Source organism: Eumetopias jubatus, unplaced genomic scaffold, assembly GCF_037043125.1.
Source record: "Eumetopias jubatus isolate StellerSeaLion01/CBP00866 unplaced genomic scaffold, mEumJub1_p1.0 scaffold_4, whole genome shotgun sequence".
Classification (NCBI taxonomy): Eukaryota; Metazoa; Chordata; class Mammalia; order Carnivora; family Otariidae; genus Eumetopias; species Eumetopias jubatus.
The window spans coordinates 83,512,977-83,538,606 of NW_028274810.1; the positions used below are offsets into that span (position 1 = coordinate 83,512,977).

General features: G+C 42.1%; 2 protein-coding genes across 2 annotated transcripts in view; one reads left to right on the forward strand and one right to left on the reverse strand.

The window, feature by feature from the left end:
* Positions 1-22,986, reverse strand: part of ZCCHC17 (zinc finger CCHC-type containing 17) — a 56,775-nt gene extending 33,789 nt beyond the window's left edge. Inside the window, exons 1-3 of the mRNA XM_028114055.2 lie at positions 22,911-22,986; positions 13,532-13,652; positions 4,413-4,470 (exon numbers count right to left, since the gene is read on the reverse strand). Coding sequence (XP_027969856.1) covers positions 4,413-4,470; positions 13,532-13,597 — 124 coding nt within the window. The 5' untranslated portion in view covers positions 13,598-13,652; positions 22,911-22,986. The remainder of the gene's footprint in view (positions 1-4,412; positions 4,471-13,531; positions 13,653-22,910) is intronic.
* A 197-nt stretch (positions 22,987-23,183) lies between these two features.
* Positions 23,184-25,630, forward strand: part of SNRNP40 (small nuclear ribonucleoprotein U5 subunit 40) — a 32,652-nt gene continuing 30,205 nt past the window's right edge. Inside the window, exon 1 of the mRNA XM_028113988.2 lies at positions 23,184-23,373. Coding sequence (XP_027969789.1) covers positions 23,230-23,373 — 144 coding nt within the window. The 5' untranslated portion in view covers positions 23,184-23,229. The remainder of the gene's footprint in view (positions 23,374-25,630) is intronic.

Sequence of the window (25,630 nt, forward strand, 5' to 3'; positions counted from 1 at the left end):
CAGGCCTTTCATCTCCACACAGTCCCCAAAGTGCCACATAAATGCTCAAGTAGGATGGGACTTTCAAGTACTGGGAGCTATGGCAAGTACACCATGAAAATCTGTCTTCAGACCAAAAGAGGTACATGCCTATAGGGACCGGGATGAGTTCCCTCACATTAAAACCTAGACAACATAAAATGAGAAACTTTATAACAGATTGCTGACTGCTAGCTTGGAAACTACTGGTGAACCCTTTCTAATTCCAAGATGCAATTTGTGGCACAGTAGTCTTCAAGGCTAGAAGCATGGCTTTATTATCCAAAGATCAGCTGTTGGATTTATTTTTAAAGAAAAATTTTGTTTTAAAAAACTGCACAAAGAAAAAGTCTCTATTCCACGTCCATGTCTCCCGTAGCAAACTGAACCCTCCAGAGGTGACCCCTGTTAACAGTTTGTTGAGTAAGCTTCTAGGCTTTCTTCTAAACATATGCAATAATTCAAAAAACTACATAGGCTAATGTATACATGCTTTAAAATGTAGGTAGGGATGGGACACCTGGGTGGCTCAGACGGTTAAGCGTCTGCCTTCAGCTCAGGTTTTGATCCCAGGGTCCGGGGATCAAGTCCTGCATCAGGCTCCTTGCCGAGGAAGGAGCTCCCTGCCGAGGAAGGAGCTCCCTGCCGAGGAAGGAGCTCCCTGCTTCACTTCCCTTCACCCCCTGCCTGCCTCTCCCCCTGCTTGTGCCCTCTCTCTGATAGATAGATAGATAGATAGATAGATAGATAGATAGATAGATAGATAAATAAATAAATAAATAAAATCAATCTTCAAAAAAATTGTTTAAATGTAGGCAGGAAGGGTCATGCTCTTCAAACTGCTGCAACATGCTTTTTCGTCTTACCTTAGACATCCTTCCATTTCAATAAATTGGGACTTACCCATTTCATCAATTCTAAGAGGCACTTTCCTGCCCTCACTTTACCATCTCTGAAATAAGAATGCTTCCTACAACCAGTGCCATCTTACAAAGGCTTTCAGTCAGGTATCAGTGTGGGGGTAGTTGTATCAGAACTTCTCACAGATCCTTTGTGGTGAAAGGAAGAAGGCACCAGCATCAAAGTATCATGCTTCTTATCATCTGCATAGTCCACTGCACAAATGTACATAATTTATCTAAGTCTATGCTACAAACTAAATCCACTAAAGGACTGCTGGATTAAAGGGGAAGCACATTAAAAATGTGAATAGGCATTGCCAAAATCTATAACAATTTATACTCTCAACAGTAAGTAAAACTATTATTGGAAATACCTATTTCCAAAACTGGTCATTAAAAGCAATTTTTTTAAGTTTTTATTTAAATTCCAGATAGTTAACATAGAGAGTAACAGCAATGTCTTTAATAATTGTTAATCTCAAAAATCTTATGAGTATTTTAAATCACTTTAAAAAACTATTTTGAGATAATTTTATTTTATTTTTTTTAAAGATTTTATTTATTTATTTTAGAGAGAGAGTGAGATAGAGAGAGAGCATGAGAGGGGAGAGGGTCAGAGGGAGAAGCAGACTCCCCGCCAAGCAGGGAGCCCGATGCGGGACCCGATCCCGGGACTCCAGGATCATGACCTGAGCTGAAGGCAGTCGCTTAACCAACTGAGCCACCCAGGCGCCCTATTTTGAGATAATTTTAGATTCACATGTAGTCACAAGAAATATGCAGAGGGGCACCTGGGTGGCTCAGTCGGTTAAGCGGCTGCCTTCGGCTCAGGTCATGATCCCAGAGTCCTGGGATCGAGTCCCATGTTGGGCTCCCTGCTCAGTGGGGAGCCTACTTCTCCCTCTCCCTCTGCCTGCCTCTCTGCCTACCTGTGCTCACTCTCTCTCTCTGTCAAATAAATAAATAAAATCTTAAAAAAAAAAAAGAAATATGCAGAGAAAACCTGGGGAGCCCTTACCCAGTTTCTTAACTGTAATAGTAAGTATAGCATTTCTGGTGTTCTCTGAGTTATTCTAGCAAAATTATCAAAACTGGGGTCGGGGATGGTGTGGGAACACTGAAATGTGTAGTGTACCAGAAGTCTGGATAACCTGGGGACTCGATGCTTGTACCTGGTGTCTGAAGTGAGGGCAGTCTTGTGGAACACAGCCCTGAAGTCTGTGGAGTCGGGCCCTACCTCGGCAGTTAGTGTCAGAACTGAACTAAACTGTAGGATAACCAGCTGGTGTCAAGAATCAGAGAGCTGGTTAATTGCATGCCACATTCTGCAATGGCAATAAACAACTGCAGTACTGACACATGCCACAGCATGGAAGATCCTAGAAAACATGCTGAGTGAAAAAAACCAAGTCACAAAAGACCCCATGTTGTATTATTCCACTTAATAGGAAATGTCCAGACAAGGCAAACAAAGACAGAAGGTAGACTAGTGGCTGCCTAAGACTCAGGCAGGTAAGATGGTAATTTGGAGTGACTGCTAATAGGTACAGAGTTTCTCTTTGGGGGTGATGAAAATGTTCTCACGTTAGATTATAGTGATGGCTGCAAAACTGAATATACAAAAAAACCCCCAAAACACTGAATTGTACATTTGGGTGAAATGCACAGTATAAGAATTACTTCTCAATAAAACTGCCAAAAAAAAAAAAAAAAAGGATGTTACACAAAAGGAATCATAAGATATGCAACCTTGGGGCACCTGGGTGGCTCAGTCATTAAGCGTCTGCCTTCAGCTCGGGTCCTGGGTCCCGGGATCAAGCCCCACGTCGGGTTCCCTGCTCCACGGGAAGCCTGCTTCTCCCTCCCCCACTCCCCCTGCTTGTGTTTCCTCTCTTGCTGTCTCTCTCTCTGTCAAAAAATAAAAACTTAAAAAAAAAAAATATGTAACCTTTTGGGATTACCTTTTTTCACTCAACATAATTCTCTGGAGATTGAGCCAGATTTTTTATTTTTTATATTTTAAAGATTTTATTTATTTGACAGAGACACAGTGAGAGAGGGAACACAAGCAGGGGGAGTGGGAAAGGGAGAAGCAGGCTTCCCACTAAGCAGAGGGCCCAATGCGGGGCCCAATCCCAGGAGCCTGGGATCATGACCCAAGCCGAAGGCAGTCGCTCAACCACTGAGCCACCCAGGCGCCCGAGATTGAGCCAGATTGTTGCGTACATCCATACTTCATTCTCATTCTTCTTTACTGCCAAGTAGTATTCACTGCATAGATGTGCAACAATTTAAATTAGTTCTATTTTTTTTAAGATTTATTTATTTTGGAGAGTGAGAGAGAGCTCACACAAAGGGGGGAGGGGCAGAGGGAGCGAAAGAGAATCCCAAGCAGTCTCCACCCTGAGCACGGAGCTGGACACGGGGCTCAATCCCACAATCCTGAGATCATGACTCAAGCCAAAACTAAGAGTCAGCTACCTAACCAACTGAGCCACCCAGGCGCCCCTTAAGTTAGTTTTAAATCAATCCGGAAAAAGCATCTTTTAAGATGTTTATCGATCAACTGCTATTCTTTCTCCTGTGAATTCTTTCCATATTCTTGGCCCCTTTTCCTACATTCCCTTTTTTTATTAGTCTTTTATCATGTGTCCTACAAATTCTTTTTCACAACTTAACTTTGCTTATGATTTTTGAAATAAAATTGTTTACTTTTATGAAGTCAAATATCATTCTATATTTTTTCTAATAATATCCTTGTAATTAAATTTTTTTACACCAAAATCTTCGATAATTCCTTAATTTATCATAGCACGAGGAATTAGCAAGTTGAGTTTTTGGATCTACTAGCACTGTGATATGGTAAAAAGCTCACTGGGCTAGGAATTAGGAGGCTCAGGTTCTAGACCTAGCTGTGCCATTACCTAGCTACATCACTCTGAGCAGGCCACCGGTCTGTAGGACTTGTCTTTCCTACATAACACAATTATTTGAAGAAACAAATAAGATTATAGATATTAAGGTGATTCTCAAGAAATGTTCAACAAATGCCTATAATTTTAAAAAGAAAAATTAAAGCATAATATATATAATATATTCGTATTGGTTACAACAATATTCCCACTCTATGTGCCATATACTAGAAAATTCACAACATCAGCCTCAGAGAGGAAATAGCTTGTCCTACCCCAAATCCTAAGACCAAAGAGGTCAAGTGTCTTGTCTAGGGTCATAGATGAAATTTAGACAAGAGCTGGTTCCAGAAGTGAACCCAAATAGCTACACCCAGCCCCCCGCCAACTCAGAGAGCATCATTCTTCCAAGTGAAGACCTACGAAAACATGGACTGTCATCATTTATCTATATTCATATCTCTACACTAAAGACAAAAACAAAACTACTGTTTGAAAAAGTGAGTCTATAGTCAGGATGTGGTGGGGTGACAGAAAACAGTAGAACAGAAAGGCTGAATTTCAAGTGATAGGTTACCACCTTGCTTCCGACAGCCTGGGATTTTGATGAAGGCTCCATAGTCTGTCACCATAGCCACCTATAAAGACCGAGAAAAAAAAAAAAAGAAAGAAAGAAAGAAAAAGAATCAATGTCACACAAATGATAATCTCTCTTCCATAGCATTTAACCTAGTCTCCCTGAATTTCTACTTGGCACTGACTGCTGCAAAGCTCCCTAAAAGTTATGTTCTGTCAAATATTCTTTCTGTTCTTTTTGAAATTTAGACGGGCAGGTATGTGTGAACACATTAAAAACACTGGTGAGGTTGGAGTGTTGTCAGATGGTATGACAAAATCTAGGGATGTCCAAATCCCACACCTACTGAAATCCCCAAAGGAGATATTTGAAGAAACGGAACACAGAGCAGAAAATCTGGTAATAAAGTTACACTTCTTATTAGCTGGGACTGAGGCCCCCAATCCCAATACAGAGAGCTTTAATATTTTGGGATGGATTATACAGGACACCCCTTTTTCCTAAACTTCAAGTCAAAAGAGATGATACAGCCTGCTCTATTTAACTCCAAACCAGTCTTAGGTTTTATAAGACAACTACAGAAAAAAACAACACACAGAAAACTGACAGAACGTAAAAAGTTGTAATGAGAGAGAAAAAGAGTTGTCCCCGAGTCTTTTGTGGAGGTGACCTAAGATGGAGAAGTTACAGGCTTGATGGGTCTATGTAATAGGTAATAGTAATGAAAGGCCCGGAACCCCTGCCACAAAAACATTATCCCAGGAACTGGAGCAAGATGGTGGAGGAGTAGGAGACCTAAATTTCGTCTGGTCCCAGGAATTCAGCTAGACAGTTATCAAACCATTCAGAACACCTACAAACTCAACAGGAGATCAAAGAAAAGAATAGCAGCAATTCTATGAACAGAAAAGCGACCACTTTCTGAAAGTATATATTTTTCTGGGGTCGTTGCTAGCATTTTGTTCTCTCATTCATCTATTCTCCTCTGGACAAAATAATAAGATGGAAAAACTCACCTCAAATAAAAGAACAAGAGGCAGGCAGTACCGACTGCCAGAGACCTAAGCAATACAGACATTAGTAAGATGTCGGAACTAGAGTTCAGAATGACGATTATAAAGATACTAGCTGGGCTTGAAAAAAGCATAGAAGATACTAGAGAATCCCCTTCTGGAGAAATAAAAGAACTAAAATCTAACCAAGTCGAAATCAAAAAGGCTATTAATGAGGTGCAATCAAAAATGGAGGCTCTAACTGCTAGGATAAATGAGGCAGAAGAGAGAATTAGTGATATAAAAGACCAAATGATGGAGAATAAAGAAGATGAGAAAAAGAGAGATTAAACAACTACTGGATCATGAAGGGAGAATTCGAGAGATAAGTGATACCATAAAGTGAAACAACGTTAGAATAATTGGGATCCCAGAAGAAGAAGGGGGGGGCAGAAGGTATATTGGAGCAAATTATAGCAGAGAATTTCCCTAATTTGGGAAAGGAAACAAGCATCAAAATCCAGGAGGCACAGAGAACCCCCCTCAAAATCAAGAAAAATAGGTCAACACCCCGACATCTAATAGGAAAACTTACAAGTCTCAGAGACCAAAAGAAAATCCTGAAAAGCAGCTCGGGAGAAGAGGTCTGTAACCTACAACGGTAGAAACATTAGACTGGCAGCAGACCTACCCACAGAGACCTGGCAGGCCAGAAAGGACTGGCATGATGTATTCAGAGCACTAAACGAGAAAAACATGCAGCCAAGAATACTATATCCAGCTAAGCTGTCACTGAAAATAGAAGGACAGATAAAAACCTTCCAGGACAAACAAAAACTAAGAGTTTGCGAACATCAAACCAGCCCTACAAGAAATACTGAAAGGGGTCCTCCAAGCAAAGAAAGAGCCTAAAAGTAACATTGACAAGAAAGGAAAAGACACAATATAGAGTAACAGTCACCTTACAGGCAATACAATGGCACTAAATTCATATCTTTCAATAGTTACCCTGAATGTAAATGGGCTAAATGCCCCAATCAAAAGACACGGGGTATCAGATCGATATGCTATCTGCAAGAAACTCATTTTAGACCTAAAGACACCTCCAGATCTAAAGTAAGGGGTGGAAAACCATTTACCATGCTAATGGACATCAAAAGAAAGCTGGGTGGCAATCCTTACGTCAGACAAATTAGATTTTAAACCAAAGACTGTAATAAGAGATAAGGAAGGACACTACATCATACTTAAAGGGTCTATCCAACAAGAAGATCTAACAATTTTAAATATCTATGCCCCTAACATGAGAGCAGCCAATTATATAAGCCAATTAATAACAAAATCAAAGAAACACATTGACCATAATACAATAATAGTAGGGGACTTTTAACAGCCCCCCCCAACATCACTCAGCATCAGTGAAATACAAATCAAAACTTCAATGGGATACCACCTCACACCAGTCAGAAGGGCTAAAATTAACAAGTCAGGAAATGACAGATGTTGGTGAGGATGCAGAGAAAGGGGAACCCTCCCACACTGTTGGTGGGAATGCAGGCTGCTACAGCCACTCTGGAAAACAGTATGGAGGTTCCCCAAAAAGTTGAAAACGGAGCTACCCTATGACACAGCGATTGCACTACTGGGTATTTACCCCAAATATACAAATGTAGTGATCCGAAGGGGCACATGCACCCCAATGTTTATAGCAGCAATGTCCACAATAGCCAAACTATGGAAAGAGCCTAGACGTCCATCAACAGATGAATGGATAAAGAAGATGTGGTATATATATACAATGGATATTATGCAGCCCTCAAAAAAAATGAAACCTTGCCATTTGCAACAACGTGGATGGAACTAGAGGGTATTACGCTAAGCAAAATAAGTCAATTAGAGAAAGACAAGTATCATATGACCTCACTGATATGAGGAATTTGAGAAACAAGACAGAGGGGGGGAGGGGAAGGGAAGGAAAAATGAAACAAGATGAAACCAGAGAGGGAAACAAACCATAAGAGACTCTTAATCTCAGGAAACAAACTGAGGGTTGTTGGAGTGGAGAGGGGTGGGAGGGATGGGGTGGCTGGGTGATGGACACTGGGGAGAGTATGTACTACGGTGAGTGCTGTGAATTATGTAAGACTGATGAATCACAGACCTGTACCCCTGAAACAAATAATACATTATATGTTAATTAAAAATAAATAAATTTAAATTAAAAAAACAACAACAACAAACCATTATCCCAAACTATCTCTGCCTCCCATCCATCCTCTAGTCCACCCTCCAACCTGTAGACTGGGATTAAAACTGTCACTACATTCCATATTTATCATTAAATTCATTATTATTTATAAAGTATTCAACAGAATCTTACAGAATAAGCTTTATTTTTTCAGTGACTTTAATTAGTTGTTTCATCTTGGGTACTCACTGGTTCAGCCTCACCATAACTAAGAGAAGGGGGGTGAATAGGGCAAGCCCTGCTGCATTCCTATTCACTAATATATACTGACGACTCACTACATGTAAAACACTGTTCAAAGTGCTTTACATACTCCTCGTGATACCGTATGATATTGGTACTCTTACTATTCTCATTTGATGACAAGCTGATGGACAGACTAAGTAACTTACCCAATGTTCAAAGCTAGTAAGCAGCAGAGCTGGGATTTGAACCCAGTGAGTCTTAACTATACCAGAACTGCTCAAGTTCCCTTGAACTATAAAATTCTAACGCAAGAAGCAATGTGACATTTGACATTTTATCTGCTCCTGGGAATGATCTTCAGACGTATACATGGTAGGTCCCCGTGCTGCAGATGAGGTGGAATAGTACAGGTATTGAAAGAGCACAGACTTTGGAGTGAAAGATGTGGCTTCTAATCTCAGCTCTGCCACTCCTTAGCTGTGGGGTATTGAACACAACTTGCCTTTCAGGGCCTAAGTTTCTAAGTATAGTCACTTTCCTCCTGCAGATAACAAATGATGTACACAAAGTGCCTTGCAGTGATATCTGGCACCTAATGTATATTCAATAAATTGTGGCTTTTTAGTAAGACACTGATGCACAAAAGTTAGTGACTAATGGAAACACAACTAACTTAGACACAAGGCACAGAACCTAGATCCCTTGAAGCCTAGTCCAGTGCCTCTTACTCCACCAAATATCACTACCTCAATGTTAGGATGGAAAGAGACAAAAACTTCCATTTGCCTCATATTTTTAAATGGACACTTGAAATAACTCTATGATGCAGCATTAATGGGTTAAGAACCAAAAGGTTTTTAAGATTTTATTTATTTATTTGAGAGAGTACACATGGGGGTGGTGGAGGGAGAGGGAGAAGCCAACTCCCTGCTGAGCACAGAGCCAGGAGAGGGACTCGATCCCAGGACCCTGAGACCATGACGTGAGCTAAAGTTAGACACCTAACCGACTGAGCCACCCAGGTGCCCCAAGAACCAAAGTTCTAAAGTCCTCTTTTATACAGTTGAATATGCTGTAGTGGGATAGGGACCAGAGAGTCCCAAAGAAACAATACAATGAGGCAGATATTAGTACTTAAAATCAAGGTAAGGTGGAACTGGAGGAAGGATGTCAGAGATTAGCTGGTGCAATCCTATCATGTTTCAAATGAGGAAAAGGAAGACCAGAGACACAAAGTGCTTACACAAGTTCACAAAGCAAGTTGTAAGACTGTAAATTTTTAATTACAATAAAAGCAAATCCCTTCTTTCTGGACCAACTAAAGGCTTTTGCTTTTAAACTTTTTTTTTTTTTAAGAGAGAGAGAGAACGTGCACATGCATGCACGCAAGCAAGGAGTGGGGAGGGGCAGAGGGAGAGAGAGAATCCCAAGGGGCTCCACCCTGATTGGGCACAGAGCCCAATCAGGGCTAGATCCCACGACCCTGAGACCATGACCTGAGCTGAAATCAAGTCGGACACCCAACTGACTGAGCCACCCAGGCGCCTCAGCTTTTGCTTTAATTTAGTAACTGACTTTTGCTCCACAGTTCTAGACGGCTAAGGTGTTTCATACTGCATAACAACATTATTATGGGCATAGTTATCTAACAAACTTAAAAGAAGCATCTGGAATTTGGAGCCAAACTCGCTTTGCTGCTATAAATTAAGACCATCTCACTTTTCAATCCTGAAACTCCAGTGTCACATTATGATCTTTTGAGGAAATACCATTAACAGACCTTAATTTGGCCTCTCCCAAAAGGAAAAGTTAATGTGCTCCAGAATGGATGCACTCAACTGTTCAGTCAGGAAAAGGCATTCTTGCCTATTTCCAGTACCAGGTGTTTCCATCACTGTGTCTCCTGGGGTGCAGTCAGAGTTGAAATTAACAGAATGGCACCTGCTGTAGATGATCACACAGTCAGCCTGGTGTCCCAAGAATAATTAGTCAAATAACTCTGGGGAAAAAATTCAGTAATTATCTCAACTGAACTCAGAGCTTAGGTAAAAATGAATTTACCATCTTCAGAGTAGAGGTTGCATTGGCCTTGAAACTAGTTATCCCCATAATGTGAATGAGCAACTTGAGGCTCAGAGACCTAAGTTACTTGTCCAAAGCTACAAAGGTAGAAATTAGCAAGAAGAGAAATCTTTTTACTTCTAGTTCAATGCCATTTCCACCTCACCAACACCAATCTCCCCTCAGCATTTCTTCGGCTGTGCCTGGGCTGAGCCAAATCCCAACTCCCACTGCTATGCTTATACCTGCTACCATGCTTCATTGACTCCGGCACCAAGATAACCTCTCAGAGGATGAGAGAAGGATGAATATTGGCTTCTCACTTATTCAGTCACTGAGCTCTCCAGCCCTGCTGAGCCTGCTAAGAGAAGAACTGCTAGGTTATGGGCATACCACCAGTTTCTTCAAGGCAGATTGGTCCTAAGAGGCTTGGGTTCAATTTTATTCAAACATTTGCTGAGCACTTATCTGCAAGATACCATGTTAGGTACTGCAAAATAAAAGCACTTAAAAAAAATGTCCAGCCTATTTTTAAATAAATTTGAAGTAGTTACCAAGATATATGAGACAACCATGGCCCTTCCTCTCCAGTAACTCATACTCTAGTGGAGGAGACAAACACATACACAAGTAACAATCATACAAGACAGACTGTGATAAATGCTGTTATTGAGAACCAAATGACTGTGGAACAACTAGATTTACCACCTACCCTCCTTCTATACCTCAATTCAGTTAAAAGAGTTCTCTTAAAGTTCTTTTGGTTCCTCCATGCCCTTATGTACAGCTGGACAACCCTAGGAGCAGTTTAGCAGAAAGTAGACTTGGAAAGAGGACTTGATATAAAATCCCAGTTTGGAGCACCTGGATGGCTCAGTCGGTTGGGCATCCAACTCTTGGTTTCAGCTCAGGTCATGATCTCAGGGTTGTGAGATCAGCCAGCGTGGGGCTCTGTGCTCAGAAGGGAGTCTGCTTCCCCTCTCCCTCTCCCTCTGCCCCTCCTCCCACTCTTGTACTTTCTATCTCTCCAAAATAAATACATACATCTTTTTAAAAAATAAATAAAATAAAATCCCAGTTTTGCTACTTATTAACCATTGGGCAAATTAACTTTTGAGAGGAGTTCCCTTATCCATAAAAAAGAGGGCAACAATTTTTTGGAGAGTCAATGACACAGAATGTGTAAAAGTGCTGACATATGTTAGGCTTACAAATTTTTTTGAATTTTAATGTAACTGAGTCTTCTTTGAAATATTGGGTACTCATTAAATGTTTGTGGATGACTATTCTGAAAAAGTTTCTTCTTTCTGATTTATCAAGCAACTTCTCTCTCCCTAATTCCAGTCATATCTAAACCATCATTATTCAAAATGTGCTCCTGAAATCCTAAGCTAGAACTACTAAGTTCTCGGGGTGCCTGGGTGGCTCAGTCATTAAGTGTCTGCCTTTGGCTCAGGTCATGATCCCAGGGTCCTGGGATCGAGCCCCGCATCGGGCTCCCTGCTCCGCGGGAAGCCTGCTTCTCCCTCTCCCACTTCCCCTGCTTGTGTTCCCTCTCTCGCTGTGTCTCTCTCAGTCAAATAAATAAATAAAATCTTTAAAAAAAAAAAAAAGAACTACTAAGTTCTCCCCAAACATTATCCTAGCCCATCCATCCTTAACAGTAACATATAAAACCTACACTAATTCAAGTCCCATCTCTTTTAAGCAGCTGTCGGGCAGGAGCCACTTCAGAAATCTGAGTCAGTTTGTGAAGGGCACAAGCACTCTTTCCTGCCTTCTGTGCAACACCTGACAAACGAACTTCATCACCAGAAAAATCAATTTCATCTCTAGTGCTACCCACTTCCTTTTCTGAGCCCTGGTACCTCACTTATCTTTGGGAACATCACAGGCCTTAAAGAAAAAGGACAAAGGCTCTGAACAGCAGCATTGTTTACTATTTGCTAGAACTTTTTATCCTTTGTATCCTGACTTTATATTACAAGTCGGGACTGCCTTAACAGAAGTGAAGAGCAACAATTATCTATAACCAACTGACCGGCACAAAGTCTGCCCTCAAAGACCTCCCATTATTAGAAGATGAAATTTTTGTCAAACATAACGCAAATATGAACAAAGAGAAAGCAAGTAAGAATGATACTGTTAAATACTACAGGCACTCATAAGACACTGGAAACAATTTTTTGGCTTTACTTTTGCTTTGAGAGGAGGAAGATAATGTTAATGAATTCCTACTCTATCTCAGGCATTGTTTTTATAGATGATAGCTTATTTAACCATCATGGCAATCCTATGGAAGAAATTATTTTCTCCATTTAACAAATGAGAAACCCAAGACTCAAAGAGAGTAAGTGACAGTATCAAGAATCACAGTCAGTAAAAGCACTAGGAGAGGAATCCAGGTTTTGTCTGCTCTCCAAATACAACGCCTTCTTCCTCAAAGGCTGATCATTCAGTCACCAAAGATGTGATGGGCACCTATTATCTTCTACCCACCTACCTGGGACTGAGATCTTCAACCACAAACAAAACACACAGGGCTCTGCCCTCATGGAGCTTAGTGTCTTGTGAGAAAGAAAGACATTACACAAGTACACAAATACAGGGCAAGCCTATTTATTCCTGGTGCGGAAAAGATCCCTGAGGAGACATTAGGGTTAAGACCTAAAACATGAAGAGAAGTTAGTGGGAGAGTGGGGTAGTTAGATACAGCATGTACAAAAGTCCTGAGAAGGAAGCAAGCTGAGAATGCTCAGAGTGGTAAGGAAGCTAGTGTGGCTGGTATGCGAGTAGAATAGAACAAAACCATATAGTCTGGATAGGCAGAAGCCAAGTCATGTAGAGCTCATGAAAACGAGTTTGAATGAATTCAAGTATAATGAAAAGCCTAGAAGAACTGTGAGAAAGCAACCTGTTCAATCTGTTTTTTAGATGTTATTCTGGCTGCAACAGAAAGAACAGATTGAAGAGGGACTACAATAGACATAGAGACCCCAGTGGCCAAGCAAGAAATGGAGAGCTTGAATTAATGGAGTGCCACAGGGATAAAGAAGTATACGTTCAAGAGATGTATCTGGGAGGTAGCAATAGTACAACTTGCTGATGGACTGGAGGGAGAGGGAAAATCAAGATCAAACCAAGAGGAGAAATGAAGGATGATGCCCAGACATTTAACATAGGTACCTGGAAGGATAGTGGTTCCATTTGCTAAGATGGGAAAGACTAAAAGAACAGATCTGGTTAGAAAATAAAAAATTCAGGAGCGCCTGGCTGGCTCAGGCAGTGTAGCATCTGACTCTTGATCTCAGGGTCATGAGTCTGAGCTCCAGCCCCACGTTAGGTATAGAGATTACTTAAAAAATAAATTTCTTTAAAAAAAAAAAAAAAAAGGAAAGCAAAGAAAAAAATTCAGTTTAAAACATAAATTAGACATGCTGTGAGGTATCCAAATGAAGATGTCAAGTATGCAGTTAGGAGTCTGGAGCTTAGAGGAGGTGCTCCACTAGTCCTTCCTGTTTAAACTGTGATGCTCCACATATTCTCAAGTGGACAGGAGCTTCAAAGCCACCTGCTTTTCACCCCCCACCTATTCTTAACACAAATGGTAAGTTTTTAAGTCCAAAAGAGCATACCTCTCCTTGGAAAATAGTATAGAGAGCAGGCAAGTTCTCCATGGTCTCGGGTCTTCCTGAATTCATCCTTAACGTTCTATGGCTCCTCCATTTCTCTTCTGCTGAAGCTAATTCAAGTGTCCTATCACAAAGAAATAAAACAGACAACAATATGAAAGACATCTGCATTAAAGAAGAAATGTGCACATAATCCACAGCTAATCTCTACAGAATAATAGCATTAGATTTAACACCATGCACTTTTATCCACATCTCTTTTGCCCACTGTGATCGTGAGGAGTTGTGGAAACTTTGATTTTTTTTTTTTCAGTTTGATACTTACCCGAGGCCATTCGTCTGTTTTGTTTTTTCTTTTCTAATTGCATTAGATTTAACACCATGCACTTTTATCTACATCTCTTTTGCCTGTGATCTTGAGGAGTTGTGGAAACTTTGATCTTTTTTTTTCAATTTGATACTTACCCAAGGCCATTAGTCTGTTTTGTTTTTTCTTTTGTAATTACTACTGTTACTATTCTTTTGTCAAAGGAAGGCTTTTGAGATGTGTGTGTGAAACTGAATTTTTAAAAAGGGAATAATAATAGTAATAAGAGCTAACATTTATCAAGAATTTACTATGTCCAGACACTGTGCTAAGCACCAGACAGCCAATATCTCATTTAATCCTCAAAACTCTCAAGATGTAGATTGTATTCTTATAGAAATGAGAAAACCAAGGCTTCCAGAGGTCAAATTCTAGGCCTATGTCAAAAAGCCAGGAAATGGTGGAGTCAAACTCTGGCTGACACCAGAGTCCCTGCTTTTAACCACTGTGTTAGGTGTTAATCTGAAGTAACTTGAAAAAGAGAGAATAGCTTACTTTTTTCCTTATAAAATTAAAAACACACATGCTCGTTTTAAAAGTTCAGACAATACATTCATAATAAAGAAAATAGCATCCATAATTCAATTTTATTTATATTCTTTAAAACCTTTTCACATACAGAAGGTTTTTTAACGGAATCATGAAATTATTAATCATTATTTAACAGCCATTTTCTTATATATTTTAATAATTCATACACATACACCTTTTTTTAACATTAATTTTAGAGGAGAGAGGGCACACATGCACACAAGAGGGAGGGACAGAGAGAGTCTTTTTTTTTTTAAGATTTTTTATTTATTTGACACAGAGAGAGAGAGAGAGAGAGCACAAGCAGGGGGGACAGCAGGCAGAGGGAGAAGGGGAGCAGGGAGCCCAACGTGGGACTCGACCCCAGGACCCTGGGATCATGACCTGAGCCGAAGGCAGATGCTTAACCGACAGAGCCACCCTGGCACCCCGAGAAGAGAGAGTCTTAAGCAGACTCCACAATGAGTGTGGAGCCCAATGTGGGGCTCAATCTCATGGCCCTGAGATTACAACCTGAGTCGAAACCAAGAGTTGGACGCTTAACCAGATGCACCACCCAGGTGCCTCTATACCTCTTTTTCTTAATGCCCACATAATAATCCATTCTTGGATGCACCAAATTTACTCAACTATTTATGAATCATGTTAAAATGCAGACTATAATTCAGTAAGTCTGAGGTGTTGCCTGAGATTGTACATTTCCACAAGCTCCCTCCTGGATGATGATGATCCATGCCTGAGTAGCGAGTCTTACAGCTTTGGAGTTGGAAGAGACCTTACAGATACTCTTGCTCAGTCTCCTGGTTTTGTTTGTTTGTTTGTTTGTTTTAAGATTTATTTGAGAGAGAGAGAATGAGAGAGAGAGAGAGCATCAGAGGGGGGAGGGTCAGAGGGAGAAGCAGACTCCCTGCTGAGAAGGGAGCCCAATGTGGGGTTCAATCCCAGGACTCCAGGATCACAACCTGAGCCGAAGGCAGTCGTTTAACCAACTGAACCACCCAGGCACCCCTCAGTCTCCCGTTTTAAACAGAGGGAACTAGCAGTCTAGTGGCTCTTAACCACGCCACTTTACTCTGATGGATAATCACTGCTACATAAAGATAAATCTAATGGTTCTGCCCTCAGTTCTCTTTTTCCTCCCAATTACACTTGCCAGCTGTAAGATTTGAAACTCTATTTTCCTTAGATTTTCATAACCAAATACTTTCTTCTCTCCTCAACTCCCTCACCTTCATATGACGACTTTGGGTCCTAGTTTTGGAAAGTCTTCCTGGTCTACAGGACCATCCATTAACTGAACTGCCTCACTTAAAACAGAAATGAGAGAAAAATCCTATCAGTCTTCCAAATCCTGGTTCTAGTATCATCCCCAGGTTCCTACACCCTTGTCCTTGAGTTCTGTAAGACAACTTCATATCCTTATAATAAACTTGCACTTTTCCACTTAGATGAGCCACTGGTAGTTTTTATTACTTTACTAATAGTACATAGAATGGAGGCAGATTGGTCAGTTCTTGAGAAATGGCTGATAAACAGGTTAAATTCAAGTATCACAGCCTGGTTAGATCCTGCCTCTTCCACTTCCCAGCTATGCAGGCTCATCTCCAATCTTTCCCTCCCTCTGACTAGCATTTCCCACCTGGCATCCTAGAACAAAGGTTATTGACCTGAGGCCAGTGGCCCTATGAAGAGACCTTAATTCCTCCAGCTCTTGGAACACTAGTGAGGTACAGAATCCATACAGGCCACAGCAGCTGGGACACCTAAATTGAGCTCAAACGTCTTAGTCATCTGTTCCTTCTACACAAAGGTCATGGAAAGAGCAATAAAAGCAGAAACCATCTCAAACTGATTCTTACAGATTTCTGCTGTGGTAAGTGTATCACCACTAACTTCAAGCTCTCCTATCGGTTCCTTCCATAGAATAATACCCTGAGAAACCCTATGCAATTCTTCAGGAAGGAAAGCAGTATGCATTGTTGAGGGAAATCCTGAAATATAACAGTAACAGGTTTACAATTTCAGGAAAGTAGAGGGTTGCCATTTTAAAAAATGGAACTTAAAATTTTCTTTCAAATTATGTTCTGTAGGAACCTAGAGTTCTGGGGGCACCTGGGTGGCTCAGTTGGGTAAGCGTCTGCCTTTGGCTCAGGTCATGATCCCAGCGTCCTGGGATCAAGCCCCGTATCAGGCTCCCTGCTCAGTTGGGGGTCTGCTTCTCTCACTCCCTTGCTGTATGTGCTCATGCTCTTGTTCTCTCTCACTCTAATAAATGAAATCTTAGGGGAAAAAAAAGAAACCTAGAGTTCTATGGTGGTTATTCAGAAGCTCCTCAGTTAACCCGAGTTTTGGGTTTTTTTTTAATATTTATTTATTTATTTGAGAGAGAAAGCACAGGCATGCGTGGGGGGAAGGGAAGAGGGAGAGAATCTTCAAGCAGACTCCCTGCTGAGCTCGGAGCCCGGAAGCAGGACTCGAGCTCATGACCCAGGAGATCATGACCTGAGCCGAAACCAAGAGTTGGATGCTTAACTGACTGAGCCACCCAGGCGCCCCCCGCCCGCCAAGTTTATTTTTAAACATTCAATTCTGAAATATCTAGGGACCACAGGGTTCAAGAAGGCCAAAGAAGTAGGGCTTGAGGCCAACGAAGCAGAGGTGAGACTCCATACCAAAGGCAGGGGGAGAACAGCCCCAAAGAAACCAGAGTCGAGGGAGGTCCCGCCCAGAGCAGTTGTGAAGCTAGCAGCCTCTCTTCAGTAATTAAGCAGTGATCAATTATTGCTGATTCCCACCTGCCTTCCCAGCCTTAGGGTGGGCCATGGTAGCAAAGAGGAGTGGAGGTTATAGAAGGAGGGCCTACTTTCAATAGCAATGTATTCTGTTTTGATCCAATTTACCTATTAAGCTTCTGTGTAAGAGTTCATTTGGAAAGAAGAGTCCTGCTGTTTTAAAAAGTTTATAAAACATTGAGATAGATAAAGTCCAGTCAAATAGGACCACATTGGTAGACTTCAAAGAGCAAGTAAACCGACAAGGATTGAGATACATCATTTGGACTTGCTTTGCAATAATTCTAGAAACAGAATAAATTCCTTAAGTGCTTCGTTTTCCTTGAATGTTTTAAACAAATATTTAAACAAATATGTAGGGAGGCAACATGGACCCAGTTACTAGCCACCCACTTCCCAAAGCAAGGGACAGAGCAAGAAAAGTATACTGTGGGAATGAGAGGTGTAGCAGAGGAATGGTGGCCCATAGTGAGGTCAGAGCCTATGTTGGATGAGGAGAAAATTTGCAAAGAAGAGAAACCCAGTGTAGAAAGCAGCAAGGTAATGATGGCATCTATATATTGGGCTGTCCAGAATGACAAATCAGTGCCCAAGAATGTAGAAGCAGGGCGTGGAGACTAGAGGTAGTAATGCAATGTTAACTTTCTGATTATACTAGTTATATTGTGGTTGTATAAGAGAACGTCTTTGTTTATAGGAAAACTAAAGTATTCAGGGATGATGGGGCATCCAGTCAACAACTTAACTCTCAAATGATTCATTAAAAAAATGTTATTCATACTGTACCTCCACAGTTTTGTGATTGCTTCAAAGCTGTTATTAATGTGCATGCAACTGAAAAAGAAAAAAACAAAAAACAAAAAACAAAAACCCTGCTCTCCCTTCTCTCAAGCAATGAGAAGTCCATAGAACAATATTAAATTGGTGAGATACTTAAACCACCTTTGGAACTTCATTTCATGTGTCACCTTACTGACCTGGCCATGGTTTTTGTCATTGTATTTAAGCTTGTTTGGATTTAGATTTGTTGTGGTTGCTACAGAAAAATACTAACTGGATAGAACCCTGAGAGTTAAAAGAATTCTAATTTATCTTTAACCTGTGTATAAGAATTGCGAGGAGAGGGTATTAAAGAGGGCACATTCTGCATGGAGCACTGGGTGTTATGCACAAACAATGAATCATGGAACACTACATCAAAAACTAATGATGTAATATATGATGATTAACATAACAATAAAAAATTTAAAAAAAGTATTAAGAAAAAAAAAGAATTGCGAGGAGAAACCATTGAAAAGTAAAAATACTGGGATATGAGCAAAGACAGAATAATGACTCCAGGGGCGCCTGGATGGCTCAGTTGTTAAGCATCTGCCTTCGGCTCAGGTCATGATCCCAGGGTCCTGGGATGGAGCCCCACATCGGGCTCCCTGCTCGGCTGGAAGCCTGCTTCTCCCTCTCCCACTCCCCCTGCTTGTGTTCTTGCTCTGGCTATCCCTCTCTGTCAAACAAAATCTTTAAAAGAAAAAAAAAAAAAAAGAATGACTCCAGAGCCTGCATTCTCAACCACTATTCTACACTGCCTCAAAAAGAATTTGCAGTGCATATCTAAATCTTATAAGAATATCTAACACAAGCTAAGTCCCAACATTAGAGATTCCAATGAGGAGTCATCCTCAGGAGGGCATTATTCATGGAGGAGGTAACAATGAGCTGGGTCTGGATTCATTCATCCAAACATGTAACCAAGGACCATTTCTTATTTGGTTTTCTGTTCCCAGTGTCTGGTATACAGTAGGTACTCAAAGTTGGTTTTTTTGTTTTGTTTTGTTTTGTTTTGAATGAGTGAATAGAGCCTCACTATGTGCCAAACACAGGTAGAGAAAGAAGGGAGAAAGCATTCTGGCCAAAAGAATGCAGAGGAAATGAGTTCTGCCCAATATATTGGTTCAGATCAGAAGGTGGGAGACTGGTAGCCAAACTTCCTCCTTCCCACCAAATTACTAGAATGACTATCTTAGATAGACGATTATTCCTTTTGAACTTCAGTCATGGATCAATTGAGAAAATGTCCAAAAGCAGGAAAGAGAAAGAAAAGCAAAATGAAAAAAAAAACAAACAAAAAACCCCACGCCACACACAAAAATGGTCTCATAAAATGTGAAAGCTGAAAAGGAATTAATGGAGTTCACTTAGCCCATTACTTTTATCTAACTGAAAATGAGGCTAACAGAGGTTAAGTGACTTGACAAAGGCTGCTTACAGTTAACCATGCTGGCACTAGACCCCATGACCAGTACTCTCCTATCCCATCCTGTTGTTAAAATCAATAATCCTGGAGGTCCTCTCCAAGACCTCTGATAACAACAGCTAGTATTTGAGTGTTTATTGGCCATTCGTTAACCTAAAAGCTTTACTTGTCTTAACTAATTCTTTTTTTTTAATTTTTTAAACTTTTTTTTAAGACTTTATTTGTCAGAGAGAGAGAGAGAGAGCACAATCATGGGGAGTGGCAGGCAGAGGGAGAGGGAGAAGCAGGCTCCCCGCTGAGCAGGGAGCCCAATGTGTGACTCGATCCCAGGACCCTGGGATCATGACCTGAGCCGAAGGCAGTGGCTTAACTGACTGAGCCACCCAGGCACTCAGGTTTTTAAATTTATTTTTTATTAGGGTGCCTGGGTGGCTCAGTCGGTTGAGCGACTGCCTTCGGCTCAGGTCATGATCCTGAAGTCCCGGGATCGAGTCCCGCATCGGGCTCCCTGTTCAGCAGGGAGTCTGCTTCTCCCTCTGACCCTCCCCCCTCTCATGTTCTCTCTCTCTATCTCATTCTCTCTCTCAAATAAATAAATAAATCTTTTTAAAAATTATTTTTTATCAAAAGATTTTATTTATTTGACAGAGAGAGACACAGCAAGAAAGGGAACACAAGCAGGGGCAGAGGGAGAGAGAGAAGCAGACTTCCCGCCAAGAGGGAGCCCAATGTGGGGCTCGATCTCAGAACCCTGGGATCATGACCTGAGCCAAAGGCAGACGCTTAACGACTGAGCCACCCAGGCACCCCTCTTTTTTATTATTAACATATAATGTATTATTTGTTTCAGGGGTACAAGTCTGTGATTCATCAGTCTTACACAACTCACAGCGCTCACCATAGCACATACCCTCCCCAATGTCCATCACCCAGCCACCCCATCCCTCCCACCCCCATCCATTCCAGTAACCCTCAGTTTGTTTCCTGAGATTAAGAGTCTCTTATGGTTTGTTTAACTAATTCTTTTTTTGACCATGCTACAAGATAAGCAATCATCACTGCCATTCTATAGATGAAGAAACTAAGACATGAGAGAAGCTAAGTAATTTGCTTAAGATTACAAAACTATGAATGATGGAGATGAGATTCAAATCCAATGAACATTTTTTCTTCCCTTTCTAGATTGTGAAATTCTTCTAAGCATGTCCTTGTGTTACACATTATCGTATCCCTCCTCCCCAAATCTCCAGTGTCTAGCACAGCATAAGGCACATTGTAATTGATAACCAGATACTGAAGTACCTCATTTTATCCTATTTTAATTTGTTAGTTAACTCATCAATTCAGCATACTTACTGATGCTTATGCCAGGTCCTGTGCTAGACACTTCATAAACCTCTCAATCCTTAAAACAACTCTATGAAGTAGATATCTCTGTTTATGGAAATGAAGTAACTTGCCCAAAACTCATAGCTAGAAAGAGACAAATATTAGGCCATTCCAAGGGCCACACACATGCCACTAAACCACCTCTTTCAACACAGTCCCTATCTCTCAAAGACTTCCTACTCTGGTAGGGATAATGGTAACCAGTTACAATGCAGTGTGATCAGTGCTAAAATTGTGGCTAGGTTCAAAGTAGAGAAAACAAGAGAGAGCAAGGATTTGGAGGACACAGGGAAGTTTAAGAGGTGACAACTGAATAGGACAACTTTGAGGATAAATGGAAGTCTGGTAGCAGAGAATACTGTTCTTTGACCCCATCAGAACCCTAATCTATTGAACTCTACTTTCTTCCAACCTATTAGCCCTCTCCAGCTTGGATTCCATTGCCCATCATTTCAATAATACCCTGACCTCCCTTAAACTCCGTCTGTTTACAGCTCACCTTTTTGGCCTGAATGCAGTATAGCTGCAAACAAGAGAACCCACGCTATCAATTCTCATGATATTTAAATTCCAGGATTTTCTAACACAGACCATTTCCTGCTGCTGGGACAACATTCCTCTGGTCCTCCACTCTAGCTCTTCTGTTTCTCTTGTGGACTCCTGCTCCTGTTTTTGGCCATTACATGTTGGGACCACTCAACGTTCTCTTAGTTGATCTTACCCACACCTATGGCTCAATTATCCCCTATATGCAAATTACGCCCAACTAAATATTTTCCAAAACATCTCTGAGTTCCAAAGCTGTATTTCAAACTGCCTCCTGGATGTCATGAATGACCTCTCCCTTCCCCTTCCAAAAAAAGGACTACCCCATAGCCAGAAACCTAGGAGTTACGTTTGATTTCTCTTTCACTCCCTGAATCCAATCCATCACTAAGTTCTACTGATTTTACCTCCTTATCTCTAGAATCTGCAGTTGTACCAATACCTCAGTCCTCATTGCTAATATCTCTCACCTAAGTGGTCTATCTGCATCTATCTCTCCTCCAATCTGTTCATGCTACTGAGACTGAACAGCCACCTCTCCCCCCACACCATTCTCTCCCACAACAACAACAAAAAAACCCCCAGTGGTTTCTCATCAGTCTTGAAGTAAAAGTCCTGCACCTCTACCCACCTCCAGCTGCAAACTGTACCAGACTCTCCTTCATTCCCTCTGTACTGGCCACAGTGGCCTCTTTTTGCCTTTTAGTCATGTTCTTCCCATTTGCCACAGGGCCCCTGCACATGCTGTTCTATATGGAATATTCTGCCTTCCTCCCTTGACCCAAGTAATTAGAATTCTTCCTTCAGGTATCAATTCAGGCATCTCTTCCTCACAGATGCCTTTCTGCTTATTTCAGGCACTCATAGCATCAGGCACCTCTCCTAGGCAGCGCGTATTTTACAGTTCTTTGAGATCACCGTGTAACATGTTTGCCCTCCCGGACTCAAACCCCTGAGGTCACGGACCATCTTTGGTTCACAATGTACCCTCAAGGCTCTTTCCAATAAATACTAGTTGGACGATTAAGGAGAAGCGCTAGTTCCCAAGTATGAATCCAAATTTCTCAAAAGACCGTGCTCTGGAGAAGCAGGAGTCAGATATTCCTCTCATCTCTGTCTCTCTCAGAGGCACAGAGCAGGCCCTAGTAAAAGGCTGCACCATCAGTGGTAGAAACAAGCCGGCCTCCTTAGCCAGAGGGGAGCCTGGTGGAGCTGGGAGCCAAGACTTTCCTCCCTGGGGGCGTCCGGCACAGGCACAGGGCTGGACACGGCAGATGCTGGACGAGCAAGTCAGCGGTCGAGGGCCTCAAGGCGGCCGCAGAGACCCCAACGCTCTGCTCCAGCCGAGAAGGGGAACCTAGGCTGCTACGTGCCGGCGCTGGGATCTCGGGGCCCGCCTTCGCCCCCTGGAAACCTTCAACTGAGACGGGCCAGGCTCAGGCCACACAACCGAGGCGCCGCCTCCAGATGCCGCAGCCACCCACCCCCGACCTTCCTTCCACTTACTTTGTGTTAGCTCCCGGTCTCCCGGCCGCAGCATTGCGCGAAACGCCAAAACCACACAGGGCTCCCACCCACAAGACACAGCGCGCCTAGGTGGGACTGCGGCTCTACCCACCAATCCTGGCCCAGTACTCTCGTGACGCTGAAGGAGCTGACCAATAAAAGAAGAGCAGTCAGGGAGGCGGTTCAGAGGGGACTACTGGAAGACGATTGGTTTCTCCAAGCCGGAAGTTCTAGGGGAAGAACTAATTTGGAACCAATCGCGCGCTGCCTGAGGGTGTCGGCGCGGTCAGTGGCGGCGCTGAGGAGAGCGGTTGCCGCCATGATAGAGCAGCAAAAACGCAAAGGCCCGGAGTTGCCACTGGTCCCAGTAAAGCGGCAGCGGCATGAGTTGCTGTTGGGTGCGGCGGGGTCGGGCCCCGGAGCTGGGCAGCAGCAGACGGCGCCGGGCGCTTTGCTGCAAGCGGTAAGTGAAGTAGCAGGCGGCTTTCGGCCCTCAGCTCATCTTCCTCTCTGAGAGCCTAGCACCCCGTGATCCCACACTGCGGGGAGGGAGCGCGAATAGCTACCTGCAGTTAAAGTAGGGAAATATTGTGAAAGCGGTCGACACCCCCGCGGATGCCCCATTCGTTCCCCGATTGAACGCCCGTTTTCAGCGTCTCGACCACCCTGTGAGGTGGCGTTAGAATTGAAGTTAAAGACCTTGAACTCAAAACCGGTAACAGGGCTTTTTCATACTTAATCTTCTACAGGGGTCGCGCATAGAATAAACATTCAGAAAAGTCTGTAGAACGGATGGATGAATGAATGAAAGAATGAATGAATGAGGGGAGGAAGGAAATGAATGAGACCCGCTCGCTTTGGGACTTCGGGCAAGTTGCTCTCCCCTTTATTGCTCAGCACTAGTACTGTTATTAACAACAACCGAACAGTTGCTAACGTTCATTGAGTCCCTGTACTAAGGGCTTTGTGTATGAAAACTCCATTAATCTTGGTAACAGCCTAAGAGTTAGGAACTCTTAGTGTAGTGTTTGTAAAACTCTTCCTGGTAAATGATAAAAAGATATTTTAAAACCCCGAATCCATGTTCTTAACTGCTTTTCTTGTAAGATGGAGGTGATGATCACATCTCTCTTCCTGTGCTGTTAGGCTCAGATCAAGAAATATATGTGTCTCCTCTCTCAACCTTTCCACCAGCTGGTGAGCAAATTCTGCTGGCACTGTCCTCAAAATATATACCAAATTGCTACCCCTTGTGCCACCTCCATCACCAACTCCTGGTCTAAGCCATTATTTTCTCATCTGGCATTATTATAGTGAGGTCCTAACTGGTACTCCTGTTTCTGCTCTTGTGTGATCAGTCTTTTCTCAATCCAGCGGCCAGAGAATCTTGCTAAAGGTCAGATCATGTTACCCTCTGCTGAAAACTTTTATGGCTTTCCACTTCACCCAGAGTTAAACCAAAATCCTTACAATCTTTTGCTTGTTTTCGCTTTATCTCTCAGATCTACCTATTTTCCATTGCTAACCCTGCTCCAGCCTCGCTGGCTTCCATGCTCTTGCCTCAAAGCCTTTGCATTTGCTACACTCTGCCAGAATGCTCGTCTTCAAAATATCCACATGGTTTACACACTCAGCTCCTCCAAGTCTTTGTTCAGATATCATTTTTTCAGTGAGGGCTTTCCTGACTACCCTGTTTTCAATTGCAGTACCCCATATGCATTAATCCACATTGCTTTTTTTTCTCTATAGCACCTACCACCTGCTGTATGTTTTGTTTTCTTTCTCCCTCTCTCCTCTTCCTCCTTTCCACTAGAACACAAACTCCATTGTTTATTTTGTTCATTACTATTTTTCCAGTGCCTAGAACAATGCCTGGCACGTAATATTTTTTTTTAACTAAATGAGTAAACTGGAAGCTACTAAAGACATTTGGGGACTATTAATAGTGTACCAGTCCTTCTCTCTTAAAGAATATCAGCCTGGGTTTTATTGAATTGTCCAAGCCTAGGCTTAGTGTTGAGACCATAATCAAAACTACTTTCCTGGGTAATATGTACCCTGCAGGGTGGTTGGGAAGCACAGTTCAGTCATTCATTAAATGAGCTAGAGACTGGGAAAACTGTTGAATGACACAAGCAGGGTCCCCGCACTCACAAGGCTGCTTTTCTACTGGGGAAAAAGAACAAAATGTGTAAACAAATACATAAGGAAGGTAATTTCAGGTAGTGGTAAGTACTATGACGAAGTACAGTAGGATTAATGGAATACAGAGGGGAGGCGTGGTGCTGCTTGAGTTTGAGTGATCAAGGAAAGACTTTCTGAAGAGGAAACTTTGGAAGGAACTAAACACGGGAAGATCAAGGGAAGAGGATTCTGATCAGGAGCAACAACAAATGTAAAGATCCTCAGACAGAAATGAGCTTAACATGTTTGAGCAATTAAAAGTTGGCTATGGGGTGTGCCTGGGTGGCTCAGTTGGTTAAGCAACTGCCTTCAGCTCAGGTCATGATCCTGGAGTCCCAGGATCGAGTCCTCCATCAGGCTCCCTGCTCAGCAGGGAGTCTGCTTCTCCCTCTGACCCTCCCCCCCCATGTTCTCTCTCTCTCAATTAAATAAAATCTTTAAAAAAAAAAGTTGGATATGGGACAGGAGGAAAGTGAGGGAGTAGTTAGTAAACGGGTAGACACCGGACACTTCAGCAGGAGAGGATTAAATTAGAG